The sequence below is a fragment of the Vombatus ursinus genome, unplaced genomic scaffold (genome assembly GCF_900497805.2).
Source record: "Vombatus ursinus unplaced genomic scaffold, bare-nosed wombat genome assembly UNPS02014825.1, whole genome shotgun sequence".
In the NCBI taxonomy this organism is placed as follows: domain Eukaryota; kingdom Metazoa; phylum Chordata; class Mammalia; order Diprotodontia; family Vombatidae; genus Vombatus; species Vombatus ursinus.
Genome location: NW_020954603.1, coordinates 5788409 through 5806236, shown reverse-complemented (window position 1 = coordinate 5806236; position 17828 = coordinate 5788409). Strand labels below are relative to the sequence as shown.

The 17828-nt window shown below is 43.0% G+C and overlaps 1 protein-coding gene across 4 annotated transcripts in view; it reads right to left on the bottom strand.

Annotated features, from left to right (window-relative positions):
• Nucleotides 1–17828, bottom strand: part of ZFYVE9 (zinc finger FYVE-type containing 9) — a 186261-nt gene that overhangs the window by 53225 nt on the left and 115208 nt on the right. For 3 of the 4 annotated variants that reach the window (XM_027838056.1, XM_027838055.1, XM_027838057.1), the window contains 6 exons: nucleotides 15173–15272; nucleotides 12406–12582; nucleotides 10544–10713; nucleotides 9291–9411; nucleotides 7975–8097; nucleotides 4771–4926 (listed from right to left, as the gene is read on the bottom strand). In XM_027838056.1, the coding sequence (XP_027693857.1) occupies nucleotides 4771–4926; nucleotides 7975–8097; nucleotides 9291–9411; nucleotides 10544–10713; nucleotides 12406–12582; nucleotides 15173–15272 (847 nt within the window). The remainder of the gene's footprint in view (nucleotides 1–4770; nucleotides 4927–7974; nucleotides 8098–9290; nucleotides 9412–10543; nucleotides 10714–12405; nucleotides 12583–15172; nucleotides 15273–17828) is intronic. The other variant, XM_027838058.1, reaches the window with a different exon arrangement.

The window sequence follows — 17828 nt, the reverse complement described above, 5'->3', positions numbered from 1 at the left end:
CTTGATACTTACTAGCTGTGTGACCCTGCGCAAGTCACTTAACCCCAACTGCCTCACAAAAAAAAAAAAACACCCCTCCCCCAAAAAAACCAAAAACTTCCTCAAACATGTAGAGTCAAGCAAAACAAATTCCCCTATTGGCTAAACTCCCCACCCCAAAAGGCTGAATCCGTACTCTGATTCTATCACCTATTAGAATACGGGAGACATATTTCATCATGAGTTTGGAATCATAGTCACTGTGTTGATCAGAGTTATGAAGACATCCAGATTTCATTGTCTTTACGTTATCGTTGCTCTCATATAAACTATGCTCCTGGTTCTACTTGCTTCATTATGCATCAATTCAAATTAAGTCTTCCCAGGTTTCTCCAAAACCATTCCCTTCATCATTATTCCATCACACTCATGTATACCACCGTTTGTTTGGCCATTCCCCAACTTAAGGGAACTCCCTCAGTCTCCAATTCACAGCACAACAGCACAGAACAAGCTGTTATAAATATTTCTGTACATGAGTCCTTTTTTCTGTCTTTAATCTCTGTGGGCTATAGACCTAGAAGCAATATCACTGCATCAAGAGCTTAATAACTTTATGGATGTAGTTCAAAATTGCTTTCTAGAATAACTGTACAAGTCCACACCTCCACTAGCAGTGCATAAATGTAACTATTAATTCAACAGTCCCTCAATATTTGTCATTTCCTTTTGGGGGGAGTGAAGGGGGTCAATGCTGCCAATCTAATGGGTATGAGGAAGAACTTCAGAGTTGTTTTAATTTGTATTTCTCTAATTATGAGTGATGTAGAACATTTTTTCACATGGCTATTGACATCTTGAATTTTTTAGCCTCCAAAAATTACCTGTTCCTATCCTTTGACCATTTATCAATTGGGGAATGACTCTTAAATTATTACATATTTCAATCAGTTGCCTATATATCTTAGAAATGAGACCTTTATCAGAGAAACTTGTTATGAAGATTTTTCCCCATTTACTCACTCTTCTTCCAATTTTAGCAGTTATTAGTTTTGTGTAAAAGCTTTTTAACTATGTAAATAAAATTGTGCATTTTACCTTTTGTGACCCTCTTTATCTCGTTTCATCAATAACTCTTTCTTTAACCAGACATCTGAGAGGTAATTTCTTCCTTGTGTCTCTAATTTATTTATGATATCACCCTTTACATCTAAGTCATATACCCATTTGCAATGTACCTTGGTATATGGTGTGAAATGCTGGTCCACACCTCATTTCCGCCAAACTCAGTTTTCCTAACAGTTTTTTTTTTATTTATTTAGGGAAGACTGTCATTTTTATTATATTGGCTTAACCTATCCATGAATAATGAATAATTCTACAATCATTTAGATCTGTATATATTCATATAAAGAGGATTCTGTAGTTTTGCTCATATAGTTCCTAAGAAACTAGTCAGTCACATGCTATGCAACCTTTAGTCAGTCTCTCCGTGCTACCATTTTTTTCATACAACAAGTGAGGTTAATTCCTCCTAAGATGTGGTAAGCATATAAGAGCCCTTTTAACTCTTTAGGGAAAGATATTTTACAATCTAAGGCTGCATTGTTGTAATTTATGCTGGTACATGGCTTCCGTGGCACTAAACTGCTACTATTTGTTTTATTAGATTAAAGCAGGCATAGAATAAACCCATTTAAAACACACACACACACAAAACACATGTTCCAAAGTATTTCATATTTTTGGTAGTTATTTTAAATGGAATATCTCTTTCTCTTTCTTCTTGAAGGATTTTGTTGATACATAAAGAAATGCCAATTTTTTATGTGAGTTTAGTTTTTATCCTACAACTTTCATGAAATTGTTAATTGTTTAAATTTATTTTAGGTTGACTAACTAAGGTTCTCTAAGTAAATCATTATATCATCTCCAAAAAGGATGATTTTGTTTCCTCTTTTCCTATTCTTACACCCTCAATTTCTTTCTCTTGTCTCATTGCTACAGCTAGCTAGACTCTAGCACTATGCTGGATAGTAACAGTGGTGATAAAGGACATCCTTGCTTTACCTCTGTTCTTCCTGGAAAGACATCTAGTTTATCCCCTTTACAGATGATGCTAGGTCTTGGTTTTACATAGATACTATTTATCATATAAAGGGAAAGATCCATTTTTTTCCCTATTCTTTCGTGTGTGTGTGTGTGTGTGTGTGTGTGTGTGTTTTAAACAGGAATGGACATTGTATCTTCACTACTTGGTTTAACTCCACCATTCTCATGTCCCAACCCCATCCTTCTCTTCTATCCCCCAGGAAAAGCTCATCACCAGGTAATCGTCATCACAGATATTTCAATACCTTTGCTAGTCATACCTTATCAGGACCATCAATTGCCTGTGACCCTCTAACTGGAGGGCTGCAGAGAAAAGCAAAAAACTCCTCCCAAAGCCCCCATTTAAAAAATGCTGAGAAGCCCAGCCAGTTCTTCCATTTCCCAGCAGCAGGCTGCTTGGTTTCATGTTGACCCAGGAAAAGCTCATCACCAGAAACTCCCCATCATGATGATTTCATCAGTGCAGAAACCTCATTTCTCACCTGGCTGCATTGCTCTAGGACTTCTGATTGACTTTTCCACCACACCCCTAATCGTGTACTCCCCTCCCTGGCTTTCCCATTTCCTTTTGTGTGTTGTCTTCCCCCCATGAGACTATAAGCTTCTCAAGGGCAGGGACTGTCTTTTTTTTTTTGCTTAGCACAGTGTCTGGTACATAGTGGGTGCTTAATAAATGTTTATTGACCGTGTAACAGAAAAGTCAAATGACTTGTGCAGGTTCACACAACTAATAAATGTTTGAGGCTGGATTTGAATTCAGGTCTTCTGGACTTGAAGTCCACTTTGCTACCTACTTGCCATCAAGATGCTTGATTTCATGCCTAAAACTTGCCACATGTAATAGACATAGTAGAAAGAACTCCTATTATCTCACAACAAACCAGCTGAGATTGATGGTAAAAAATTACTCATTTATGATTCCAATTTTACAGATGAGGGAGCTGATGCTCAGAGAAGTTATGGGTCTTGTTCACAATATTTTTTATACATATGTGATTTCATATTAGTATTTCACAGGGAAAATTATTCATAGATATTTTCTCCCAGAACCCATTTCTGTGGGACATCATAGCAAGATTCTGGGAAGTTCTGATTGAGGAGCCTCTGTACTTTGGGGAATGGACTGAGAAGAAAGCTCAGGGATAAGTATGATGTTTTTGAGTATTCAGTTCTCACACCCACAGCAATTTACATCATATGGTTTTTGGTGCCATTACATGTGACACGACAACACAGTGGGATAAACCTATAAACTGCCATCTTTTTAGAGCAGTTACAAACATTCTCTGACAATACTGCTGTGTTATACCATAGATCAAGCTATTCTTCAGGATATGGTAAAAAATACAGTTCATAACAAGTCATCCAGAGGACACAGAAATGCTAAACACTTGTAGTACAATTTTTTTTTTGGCGAGGCAATTGGGGTTAAGTGACTTGCCCAGGGTCACACAGCTAGTAAGTGTCAAGTGTCTGGTCTGAGGCCGAATTTGAACTCAGGTCCTCCTGACTATCCTCTGCACCACCCAGTTGCCCCAGTAGTACAATTTTTTTAAAAAGATGACCAAAAAGAGGAAGAAATCTATGTGCCAGGTCAGACAGGACTTGGGCACACAATGCACTGACAGACCCTGTTGTCTCATGACTCTGGAGGCAAGTTTGAGGACTAGATCTTAATTAACCAGAAACATCTTTACAGATTAACAAGAATACAATAAGTCACATTTCTGGTGAGTTTTAAGGAAAAGAGTGTAAGAATTAGGATGTCTATTTTTTGCAGAAAAGGAAACAGCCTGCAGAAAGTTAAGTGACTTGCCCATAAACACTCCACTCCACAGTCAGTGCCAGCATCTGCCTCTCTGAGTTATTGAGAGGATTACATGAAATAACAATATGTCGAAACACTTTGCAAACCTTAAAGCATACACATTGTAGTTGTTACAGGAACCATTTCTTTGAATTTCCTGACATAAATTGAAAACCTTGCTATAGACACCCCTTCGATGTACCAAATGTACTGTCACAGACTGTACTGCCCACTTCAGAGTTAAACAAAAGGAGAAAATGAAGCATATACAGCATAGACAAGTTTATAATCTACTGGTTCCAACTAATTACGGCCATTCATTTCTTGATAATGATGTCTTGGGCAAACTTTAAAATTTTTAAATTAAGTCTCCCAAATCTCTTTGTTGTATGCCCAGAAAACAGGTTTATTTGCATGCTTATACTACTTAAGAACAACACAACTTAAGGTTTATACACACACACAAAAAAAAAACCAGTCTTCTTCAGACTAGAATTAAGCAAAACAAATTCTAATTACTTTGTAAGTTCTTTTTAGGATTAAAACAGTCTGGGGATGAGGTTCCAAGTGAAAATGCCTGCTCAGCAATAAAATTATTGCTTAAAAAGATACTTCCTCTGCCATAATTACAGCTTCAAGCAGTTTTCTCAAAAGGATAACCATCATAGGAGGTCAAGTCCTAATATTTGGAAGTATCTTAAAGTCATCTCATCTACCATCTGCCATCTACCTAGAAGTCTCAAGCAACATTCTCAGACTGCAAGGTCACTATTTACTGAGTGAATACACACAGGATGACTGCAATCCCTGGGTCAGCTTGTATCATCTCCACAAGGCCCACACCAGGGCCAGCAGTTAGAAAGCATGCCTACCTGCCAGCGCATCCCGATAGAGCTGCACGAAGTGACTGAAGATGTCCTTGGGCAGACACTTCTCATCAGGCAAACACTGAAGAAGGATCACAACCTCTGACTGCCCCACTGCATGCATGCCCTTCGTAGTGAAACACCAGCATTTCCTGTTCACATCTATGGATGGAATAAGACTGTCAGCAAGAGATTCAAGCTTTCCCTCTCTGTACCTGCCCTATTCCTGTCCCCAGGCCCAAACACAGGGCAAGTGAGGCAGAAAAGGGATGCCTTTGTACAAAGGAACCAGGCATATCATGATTATTCTCTACAGCACAGTTAGAAGAGGCACCCTGTGACCCTGCTGCCTCTGGAGGGATAAGAGACAACTGAAAAAGAAGCATAGAAATCTCTAGAGGAAATTACTAGCAGAATCTTTGAAGGGGGGAAGGATCCTTGGATAGCATCTGACCCAGCCCACAGATGAAGTAGGACTCTCCATGACCATAGCCAGAAGTGGGTCCCCAACCCTAACCTGGCACCTACAGTGACGGGAAAGCCACTCCATCTGGGCCCAAACCCAAGCTTGGGGGACATGTGTGTTGGCACTACTGGGCCACATCCCCCACAGCCCCTTGTTCTGCCTTCAGGGCCAAGTAGAAGCAGCTTGATTCCTGAAGTCTAAGGCAAGAATCCACATAGTGCCACAAATACGGACCGCTCTTCTCCGAGGAGAAGCCACTTTCCTAGGAGCAATAATGATTTAATCAACATTATTAATACAGAAACTGGCTTCATTACTTTGGCCTCATACTGTACCCTACAAGAAAGACATTTTTATCAGCCTGTAAAAAAGTTCTGTACTTACTGCAGAAGAATAGTTATGACCACAACTCAATACTATTGGGGAAAGGCACATTTAGTGAGTGTGGGTGATACCTGTAGGGACTGACATGAAATGCTATCTTAAATTTCTGGGTGCTGGTATAGAATGACAGGTTTTCTGTCTCTATAAAATATGGAGATTCGACAAGATCATCTTTGAGATTCCTTCCAGCACTGAAAGTCTATGAATATTATTTGAATACATGCAGGCTAAGATTCAAAAGTTAATTTTCATCGCTCATTATTTTTACCACATCACTCCAGCAAAATGAGGATCCTGAACTAAGATGAAAACAAAAAATAGGTCACATTTCTCAAAATGCGACTTCCGTCCTCTCCTGTGAAGATGTCCACATAAAGCAGTTCCGAGTAAAGATACTCGGACTCTATTTGGTGAAAGGAAGCAATTTTATCTACGAACTATCTAAGTATCCAAATTCCCTCATTCCTAAATTCTTTCAACATAGGTAAATGACTCAAAGGAGTTCTCTGCCAGTTCCTTCCTAAGTGTAAGATAATGCACTGAGTCAAGCATGGAGAAATAAAACTCAAAGTACTATGCCATTTGATCTCAGAAGTCACTCACGGCTTGGATGAACAATGAGGACATGTAACAGAAAGAGCCCTGGGTTCGAATTGTGAACTCTTCTTCCAGGTGTGATAACGGAGAAGTCACTTCTCAGGGGTTTAGTTCCCTTCTATAAAATTTGAGGTTGGACAAAGAATCTATCTAATCTCTTCAGCTCTGCCTCCTACACTCTGAGCGGGTGAGAGAGGCTGCTGGGCTAGTGGGAGGTGGCCTGATGAAATCCTACGGCTCCAAAGTAATGCAGAGGGCTTAGAGCAAGTGCTGAGGTGTTTCTCTAGCCACCAGAGCCAAAACAAGAGCAGCACCTAAGGACTGTCCTCCCAGGGCTCCCGGGGCTCCTGCTCTTACCTTGGGTCCAGAACAATCTTGCTTCCCCAACACCAGCCTGGAGAGCAGAAAACACAATTCCAGGCTCCTGTTGCCATCTAATATGGCAAAACAGTGTAGGTTCAAGCACACAGCACCACCTTGAGCTGCAAGCCTGGCACTGACCCTTGGAAAGTCAATGCCCTTCCTGGGCCTTAGTAGTCCTATCTGTATCACAGAGACAGCCCGAGCCCTCCTGTCTACTTTGCCAGGTTGTGAGGAAGCACTTGGTAGCCCTTAGGGAAAGGTGAGCATGAGCCTGGGCAGGGCAGTCCCCTTGTGAGTTGGTTTACATCCTGCAGTCTCACATGGCAGAATGTAATGAACCTGAAAAATGACACTGACTCTCTGTGATCCTAGGCACATCGAGGCCTTTAAGTTTCTGCTTCCTTGTCTGCCAAACGGCATAATATACATACAAATGATAGGGCAGGCATTCACTGGAAACCAGGGACTACCTGGTGGGAACATCTCACCATCTAGTCTGACATGGTCCCAGTGTCTCCCCACTAGGAACAGCAACCCCCCAGACCTCTACCTCCAGAGACTCAACCCTACAGGACTGGACTGGGTTATCTTGACCAGTGGCTGAAGTGACTGAATGATAGAGCTAGCCGTTCCCAGACTACACTTCACACCAGCTGAACAGCAGGAAACTAGAGCCTCCTCAGAGCATGCTATCTGCCCTAATGCCCTAATGCTGCCTGATCTCTGAGTGCCCCATAGCTCTATTCATCCTCCTTGGCTCTCCCCCGATCCTAGACTCCTTCTTGAGCTCCCCTATATTATCACATCCAGTTATTTTATAAACTCCTCAAGGGCAGATACTGTCGCTGTCCATACCAGGGCCTATGTCAGTGCCTGACATGTAGTTGGTGCTTAGTAACTGCTTCCTCAGTCTTGGGGTCACAATGAAAGAATCACTTTGTAAACTGTAATGTGTTACAGAAGGCTGAGTCATTTTTTGGGGGGGGGGGGGCTAGGCAATAGGGTTAAGTGACTTGCCCAGGGTCCCACAGCTAGTAAGTGTTATATGTCTGAAGCCAGATTTGAACTCAGGTCCTCCTGACTCCAGGGCTGGTCGTCTATCCACTGCGCCATTCTTGCTGCCCAGCTGAGCCATTCTTGATGGCAATATTATTAACCCCATCCAACTGATGAGAAAATTGGAGCTCCGGGACATTACAGGATTTGCTGAAGACCACAGATGAGTGGCCAGGTCTTCTGACTCCAAGTGTGGCCATCAACTGCTCCTTTACACACCAACCAATTTTTATGTTCAACTTCCAGAAGTTACTGATGTGAATACCCTATTTATAACCAATGCTTCTGTAAAACTCAATTCACTTTAATTTAAGAAATGTTTGGAAGAAGAGCCCACTACTCACAATTAACAATTTTAACCATTGACAGCAAATTTGCATTTAAAACAAACACCAGTGGGTCAGGGCCGCCATCCTCCAGCTGCTGCATTACGGAGATCTGGGAAGGGCGCTCCTCCACAGCATAATCTTCAAGGAGAAAGAGAGAGAGAATGAAAGGAAAGTAAACTGGAGGGGGGGCCCACACATGGAAGAGTAGCAACCTGCTCAACCAGAATCTCTTTAAAAATCAACTAAGTCAATCAGAGGGGAAAAATGCCATTTGACTTTACCCAACTTCCTACCCCAGAAAGGGCTTATGCCAGAGATCCTAAGGCTGGTCTCTTCTCCCTTTATCAGAAATTACCCAGCCCAAACAGTTTCACATATGTGTTCCAAGACCAACATTTCAAATAATTCAGTCACAAAAGCAATTCTGGTACCAGGCCCAACTCAAGGGCTCTGTAACTCCAATATCAGCATCAGAAAATGGATACACTGATACTTTTCAAAGCTCCAAATATCATTATCCTCCATGATCTCGAGTCACAGAGCTATCCGTCAGCTGGAAGCTCTCACACTAAGAAATCAGGGCTGCACGAGCTACGTTCAGACCATGAAGATTAGGTCCAATCTGGCTGACGCACTGGCAGCGGTAAGAGGGAACTCTATTTGGTGGTCTGTTAAGAAGGCAGAATCAAAAAGTTTTACTTGTGGCTGTGGAAGGTGGTGGTACACATTTGTCCACCAATCAGGGAATTACCTTCCCAGACACAAGGAAGCACAGTCATCTGAACTGTACTGTCAGAAGTATCCTTTTAGGGGTGCCTGGCCTCCTTCAGTAGAACATGTTAGTGAAGGTGAATGTTCATTATTCTCGTCATTCAATGTCAAGACTCTTTTATTTAGGGTGGTTTGATAGATACCTCCCAACATCAAGAGTGGCCAACCATCATTGCCCTCCAGTAGTACCCTCAAAGCAAAGAGAAAGAAAATCTATAATATCTTGGGGAGAGGAACAGTGGAGATAATTCTGATAAGATGTATTCTGAAATACTGAAAAAATTTTACAGTAAATATACAGAGAAGCATGCTCTAACCCGGGGCTTCTTAAACTTTTTCCACTCAGGATCCCATACAGGATCACAACCCACAGTTTAAGAAGCGCTGCACCAACTAGAAACAGAAGAAAAAGCTTTTAGAGCAGTTGGGTGTACAGCGAAACACAGAAGGCAGCGACTGTGCAGGGCTCCATCGACGGCATTGGAGAATCCCGGCTCTTTGTTTAGTCAGCTCAATTACCAGCAGAAAATGAAGTTATTTAACCCTTTGGTGCTACTCACCTCCTTTGACCCCAGTAGAAATGAGGATGGGAGGGAGGCCATCTTCTGGAATCAGGTTCATTGCACTTCCAACAGGACTTCCCACCTGAGTTATACTCCCCGAGAACGCAGAAATATCAGTCTACAAAAGGCAAGTGTACGTAATATTAAAGTGAATTAAAGACTTGGGTAGAATATAATGGGGAGAGCCAAATGGGAATCTGACAGCCTTTCAATACTCTTTCTTTAACATATAACAAACATTCATTGAACACCTACTGAATAATAAGAACCTACTATGTACAAAGCCCTACACAAGGCACTTGGGGAAAATGAAATGTTTAGTTGAGACATGGTGCCTACTCTCACTGAGCTTCCAGTCTACCAGGAAGATAAGACACCAACAGAGAAGGATAAGATACACTATTCCACACTGAGCACGGAGGGCCCTAGAAACTGAGAAAACTAAATGTTATGTGAGGGGGGAAGGCTCAGCCCTCTACCCTTTGCACTTATCATATGACCTATAGTGTAACCATCTCTGTATTTGTTTTATCTCCCTTCCTAAAGTATAAGTTCATTAAGGGCCAGCAAAGACTGTGCCTAGTTTCATTCTGTCACTCCCACTACGAAGCACCTTGCATTTTAAACACACACACACCACACACACACACACACACAGATAGCAGTTAATAAATACTTGCTGAACTGAATTACGGATAAAACATGACAAGTACTTAAGATATTTATCCCTCTTTCAACCCTTACTGTACAATTAAATAGTATTTCACACTTTATTCTTGTTTGCCTTATAAAGGCCTCCAGATTCACAGAATTCTTAGAACAGGAATGGTCTTTATACATTAGCTGGTTACAAATGAAAAAACGAGACTCTTGAGAAACTGACTTGTCCCAAATAGTTAGAGCCCAAGTCTCTCAAGCCAGAGTGCAATGCTCTTTCCTTTATGATTCTTTCTCATATCAGGTAAGAAAACATCAGAGAAGTTGGAGAATCTGGAGGTTCTGTTTTGGAATCTCAACATGCTCTTCTTACCTCCCAAAGGCACAAGTTATAGCTGGATATGCCTAAGAGCTGATCTGATAATAAAACAGTGAAACTTTCTAACAACCAGAGCTGCTCCAGCCCACGGAGGTCTTCAAACAGGAGCTGGTGTTCAGGGCACTCCTGTGTAAACGACATCTGCAGTCCCTTCCAACTCGGAGCATCTGTACTCAGCACCAGGCATAGTGCTAAGATGGGTGAGTTCTCTTACCTCTGCTGCCAGTGGACTGCTGCTCACTGGCTGGGCTGGCTCATGCGACACAGCCAAGGCTCCCGTGGAGGAAGGACCACTCACTGTTAATTTGGCTGCATCGGCAACTTCCCCGTTAGGCAAGATCCCATCGGCAAACCACACTCGCCTTTGCTCTCGGGGTTGAGCCACTTAAGGGGCCAGAAAAATAAAAGAGGCGTCAATTTGACAGACATCTCAACGTCACCAGCTCGAAGGGTCACCCAATCCAGGGATGCAGAGGTGACTATTGATGTAACTGTCTTTGGAATCTAATTATCACAACTCCCCACTCATGGGGTTAAAAGCAACAATGACAAACAGCTGCTTTTAAACAGTGTCTCACTCTTACTGCAACAGCACACCAGAACAGCTCAAACGTGTGACACACATTAGGGGCTCTCACATTGCCCTGCAATAGAATCACAATCACTGACACATTTCGCTGACCAAAAAAACTGAGGAAGAACAGAATATGTCCAAAATAAGTACACGCAGAAAGCTCCTGGAAAATGAATTAGTAATAGGGGGAATGTGGCCACAGACCTTCAACAGCTCCAGTAAATAAAAGGTTATCTCCCTGGCACCTGACTATCTAGGAAAGGGATGTGATTAAAAAGAGCAAAAAAGATGCATGGAAGAATGCTGGAGAGGCCCTAATGATCAAGATGGAAAGAGCAGAAAACAAAGGTACAAGAACTGTCAAAAGAGTGGACTGGATTCCTTGGGGCCAACTGGAAACGAAGAAGGAAAAGGCTTTGTAACATGGAATAGGGAGAAGGCTGTCCCTTTTTCTGACTCTGCAGGGGTTGTACCTTTACTCCAACTCTGGAAACTTTCAAACAATCAATTAACAGTCAAACAAGAGTGAACCTGGGGAAGAGGAACCCCTACCTCCCCACCCCCAAAGTGGCAAATGAAATAAAGGGATCAATGGTTTTAAGAAAGAAATCTCGATCTCAAAAATATAGGAATTGTGGCCAAGTGATGGTCAGACACTAAAGGGAGATGGGAAGAGTATGATCAGTCAGTGAGTCAGAAGTCTCTGCTTGTCAAAGTGGGGCAGGAAGAGTTACTCAGACAGAAGGGGGCACTGCTCAAAGAAAAGGAAGAAAAAATGATAATGACTATTAGAAAAAAATCTCCCTGGCAGTAAGATCATTAAAGAGAAACATATACTTGTTATTTCTGTTATTACTATTAATAATAACTCTTGGAACTTGTAAATTCTCTTTTAGCGGCAATCTAAAGTGCTTTGCAGTCATCCACTGATGTGAACATATCACCCAAACTAAGGTGCAAGCCTGTCCATTCTGTATTTGTCATGTGCCACTCCCAATTTAACAGTTAGGCTAAGTACAAGGTATGTGGACCCTGTCTGGAGGTTGTTACAAATCTGAAGGAAGAGGAGGAGACAGTGTAGGACTGGCCAGGAGGAAGGCCAGGACGTCTGTATCCTATGAGGCCCTTTTCGTCACCTCCTAGGCTCCCATAAAGGGCACAAAGAGGGGACTAGGAAAGGAACCTCAGACAAAATAGACTATACCCACATCTCCTTCAAGAACAGGATTGGCAGCTACTTTGCTGTCCTAGAGTAGCTTGGCAAAGGGGAGGGGGGACGGTGTCACCAAAAGGTCAGGCAGCACAACACCATGTTTCACATGCCCAGCGTCTCAACATGATTCTCGCCTCCTTCTTCCACTTAGCTCCCACCCAAAGGGATCTATCAGTGGCATTTAAAAAAGGTTGCCACCAAAGCACGTTGGCCCCTTTTCAGAGGGGCGTGGAGAAGGGGAAAAAACCGAGTGAGAAAGAGAAAGAGAGAAGAGTGTGCAGTCCCCTACCTTCTGCTCCGGGGCGCTTTAACACTCCCACAGGCACCATCACAGTGGGAGGTGGAGAGCTCAGTGCTCCTGAGGCCTGAGCTTGCTGCAAGGGAGGGATAGTAGAACAGTACTCAGCAGGATTGTTAGGGTTAGGGCTCTGGCTTGAGGCACTCATCATGTTCTCCCAGGCTTGAGCTAAAGCAAATACAGACACAATCAATGTGAATGGATTATAAAATATGGATACCAAGATCTGCTCCTGCTTAACACGCATGGCAAGGCCTTCTTCCTTGTGATAAAGGTATTAAGGAAATAGGGAATTCTGCTCAACCAAGGAAAAAATGCAGCTGGGTAAACTGTTATTTAGTAGAAGCAAGTAAAAATTACATAAATTTTTTTCCATCTGGGTTTATATTCAATTCTTAAGATCATACATAAGTCATTTGTTTCTTTCAAAGAGGAATATCATTTCCTTTTAAAGGAAATTAAACATCAAGTAACTAATGGACAGGTTTTTTTAAGTGGGTTAACATGTTCTGTTCTTTCCTTTACATTTAAAGTCTTTACAAATGTTCTACCAAATTTTAAAATCTGGGGGTTTAATACTGTAATTAACTCCTGTGCATGATTTTCAGTTTCAACCTAATAAACTTCTAAATTCTTTCGGGGCAGGGAGTAGGGGGTGTATATAAAGATCTCATCTGAAAAACTCCAAGGCCTGAGATTCAGCAGACACCGTGCAGAGATGCTTTGGTTTAGCTTTGTATACAAACATCTCCACCTAGTAATATGTGGAGCGATCATTAATAGCCACTGCTAAATTTGGGTTGTGTCTCAAAGCACATGACTCATCCATAGATGAGTGCCAATGAATGAACATGAAATGTGCCGCAGCATATACAAGGAAATGCACTCAAAGTGATCATAAGGAAAATGAATATACTCCAGGGGAGAAAACATATGAAAAGTGTTTAGTAAACTTGAAGATGCTATCTAACTGCCAGGTGTCACCATCATTAGGATCAATTCATCTGTAATGCAGGCATATTCCCTCTAATCTGAGAAAAGGAGCTAGAGAAATGGGAGGTGATGGCTGTGCCCCCACGTTCCTTCAGCTACCAAATGAAGGACCCGAGCTCCGTGATGTCTCCCATTCCTTCCAGGGCTGACTATTAAAACTCAGGTACTGCAGCACAATTACCACATGAGCAGAAACAGGCAGAATGACAAGTGCTGGGAAGTGCCTTCGCACTCAAAACCCCCCACCCCATGTCAGAGTGAGGAGCCACAAGACTTGAGATGCTAGCTACTTCAGTCGTCAGCGGCAGGCCAGTACCAGGACAGGGTCTCAGAGCCCTGGGCCAAGTTCATGGGGTAAGAGAAAAGGAGAAAGGGGGGGGGGGGGGAGGTGGGAGGAGAGATGGCAGAGAGAGGGAACACCGAAAAGCACCAAATTAAATATTAAGAAAAAGACTTGGCCAAGCCATGCAAGAGGAGAGATGCTTAAAAAACCAGGACAAGTGGGTAACCCTAAGGATGCCCTTTGGAGGGGCCTCCTTGGCTTAACACAAAGTAAGACTTGCCTATGAACCCTCTATCATTTCCTTCATCTTGGGCTGTGCCAAGTCAAAAACTGCTACTGAGGAGAAGACCTTATACGGCCAAGGAGGTGCCAGACACTATAATTAAGCGGGGCGCTCGTGTCTGTGGCCCAGTGCCAGGGAAGGAAAATGGAAGCAGTGAAATAAAAATCGATGGCCCCTAAAAGGGGAGCACATGATGAATGTCTGCTCAAAGTTATAAGAATCGAGAAGTGGAAGGAAACTGAGTGGATCATAGGAGATGAGAACTGCTCAGACTAACTTAGCATGCAATCGGTTCACAGGCCAGCACCAGAAAACATCACGATGTGGGCGATGCAGACAGACAGAGCAGGAGGGGCTCGGAGCAGAGAAACATCAGCTTCTGAGGGATGCTACACTGTGGCATAGGCAGGAATTCTGCCCCATGTGCCCACCAGCACTCGAGCCTCTTAGGTTCATTTTGGCAACAGTACAGGGAGGCTTTCCGAGGGAAAACATCATATTTTGATCAATTGTATTGTATCTCTTTACAAGAACACTTAAGTTTTTTAACTGAAGTATGTGTAGGTCCCTTTTCCAACCTCATAGGATGAAGACTGCGTTGGCTATATTTAACCCAATATGCATACTCCTCCTAGCCACACTTATGTGATGTAACAATGTAATTCCACAATCACTTTGGTTATAACAAGTCTAAATGCTAAGAGGGCTGCACCTTTAAAAACAATGTTCTATTTGTTCCTGGACGTTGGGACATGTACTTATCCTTCCCTTGGCAAAGGGAATTGGCAGCAGTCCTCAAAAGCCCCCAGCTGCATGCATGTAATACCCTCCTCATCTCAAAAGGGAATCGCACATCTTCCATCCCCCTGTTCCCTTTCCACAGGAAAACAAACACATTTTCAAATGCTCAATACAGCAGCAGATATGTGAATGCAACCAATTCTGTCTTTCCTAGTAACACTTACCTGGTTTTAGCCTTTAACCATTATATTAGGGATAGAGATCCCTAGTTTTCAACACACGTTTCAGATAGAGGCATTCAATTCAATTTCCCCAACGAAATTCAAGACATTTTAAGAAACCACTTGTAAAAAAAAAAAACATCTCAAAGTGCAGGAAGAAACAGTAATGTTTGCACAAAGCCTCTCCAGTCCTCTCTTGGTCCCTATAGACTCGATCTTCTCCTAATTAACACTCACCATTCATGAGCACGGAATGGCAGATCACACACACTCTGGCTTCCTTTCTCTCCATATATAGCAACTTGCACTTCAGGCTACAACACGCAGCACAGAAAACCTGTGGCAAAGAGAAAACACTCCAAATTACTCAGGATCCCCCAAAGCAGAGAGAACAGTGAGGAACTGGGCACAAGTTTTAATTGGAGCACTAGAAACCCAAAGAAGAAGAAGAAATTTAAATCCAGAGGCCAGGCCCAAGCATGAAGGGGCTTAGTTCTGAAATCCTAGGACTAAGATGATCCCGGATGTCAACAGCAAAGAAAATGAAGGGGTCTGTTGAGAATGATGACTTGCCAATGGTCTCGTACAGTGCTCTGCTTCTCATACTCTCCTTGGCATTCCAGTTAGCAAGTACGCATATATGTGCATATGAGAAAGACAGACAGACAGCAGACACAGCCAGCCAGAGGAAGGGAGGGAGGGTGAGACTGAGACAAAGACAGAGACCTAGGGAGTGAGAAACAGAGAAAGATAGACTGAAAAAGGAGACAAGGAGACAGAGACAAGACAGACACAGAGAGAGAAGGGAGGGAGAGGGGAGGGAGAGGGAAGGGAAAGAGAAAGAGAAAGAAAGAGAGAGAGAGAGAGAGAGAGAGAGAGAGAGAGAGAGAGAAAGAGAGAGAGAGAGAGAGAGAGCTGCTGATAGTAAGGATCATGTAAATTAATTCCATACACCTTGACTAAGCACCTCCAGGGTGTAAGCCCCTGGGCCAACAAATGACAGTCCCTGCTTTCAAGAAGCTGACAATCTGGGGTAGGTTCAGGCCCCCTCCCCTATAAAGGTTAGACAAACTGCTCCAGGCAATGTGAGGAAGAGAACACAGGAAGATGGCCTAATTATCCCAGTATTGCCACAGTGATTTGCATATAGTTGGCACTTAAAAATAGCATTCAAAGGAACCTGGACACACAGTACACCCAAAGCAGAGAGAGAACATGAGCTACCCATTTGTTCAGACAATTGGCAATATCCCAGTTAACTTTATCATACGTACATGAGAATCTAGGCTTCTGGCATTTCTATTTGGAAAAGTAATGTGGCAAAGTGAACTAAGTTGGAACGCCAACTCATGTTCTCTGGTTCTCTGAGTTTGGGTCTTTATCCCCCAAATAGATGTTAAGTTTCCTAAAAGCAGGACCATATGTGATCTAGACTACAGTCTCCTTGAGGGTTCAGCTCAGGAATGCCCACGATTAATCCACCAACCAGGAGACATGGAAGAAACAGTTGCTGCCTTCTACTGGAGGGCAGTACAGTAGTCTATGTAAGAGAGAATGAGTGTCAGAACTGAAGTACTTTACGGCCATGTATACGGAATGAGAGAAGTGTGAGAGATTGTGCAGCTAGAAACTAAAAAATCTGACAACTGAGTGGATGTGAAAGGGGAAGGAGAGTGGGAGTTAATGACTCCTACACTGTGAACCAAAGTGACTAGAAGGATGGCGACATCCCCAACAGGGCCTGGTTGAAACCCTCAAGACCTCTCAGCTAGACTGCTAAAACAGCCTTCAAATAACAGACAAACCCTCCAGCCTGGCCTGCACCCCTGCACAATCTCTCTCCAATCCACCTTTCCAGATTTATTTCATGTGACCCTCCCCTCCCCCATCGACTCTCTGCTCTAACCACAAAGGGTTACAGGCCGTGCCCAGTCTCAAACTGGCCTCTCACGCGGTTGTGAATTTGCAAGTACTGTCTCTCATGCCTAAAACAAGTTCTGCACAGTTCTGCTTTCAGAAATTCCCTTCTTTTAGCCCAGCTCAGGTGTCACCTCCTCCAAGAAATCTTCTTGATTCCCCTAACAAGAGATCCCTCATGCCTCAAATCTTTACTGTCATTCATTCTGTTTCACTTTTTCCATATATCAATCATACTTGAACTTAGCTTATAGTAATTTACACACATGCCTACCTCCTCCCCCAGATTTTAAACCCAATGAGGGCAAGGGATTTGTAATTTTGTAATGTTTCATTCTTGAGACCCCACAGCTAGAACAAGCTCTGTACACAGTAGGTGCTTAATATATGTGAGCTGACTGGCCTGTGCTCCCTGGTGTAAGGACTTCAAAAGCCTCCTCACCCCACTTTAGGAAGAAGTCTTCAGAAGCTCAAATCCCAAGTCATCCTGTCCAAACAAGCTCGGCAGGAATTTGCCCTTTCTGGAGTTGGGGAATTTGACTATCATCTGGCTAATGACTGGGCAGGCAGCTGCCCCCTCCCCCAACTCACATGAATTAATAGCAGTTTCCAGGTCCAGGCTCCTTCCTCCCTCCCTCCCCTCATGGCTGCTCCTACTTGCCCCACATTAGAAGCCTATACAAACCCACCAGACTTTACTAGGTTTCGGTGCCCCCTTCCACCAGGCCCTAGCACACTGGCCCTGGTTTCTATTCTCTTTGAATACTCTTCCTTGTTACATGCCCCCTCAGCTCTCTTGTTTTATTTTGTTGGGGGGAGGGGGTACACGCATGAACGTGTGCATGTGTGTGTTGCCTTATACTGGACTTTGGTTTCCCAAACAATTCCTATATTAAGACAGCCAGGCCTACACAACATATAGTCCATATAGCTTGTGGCCGCCAAAGGACTTCGGGAGGCCAGCAAAAAAAATGCA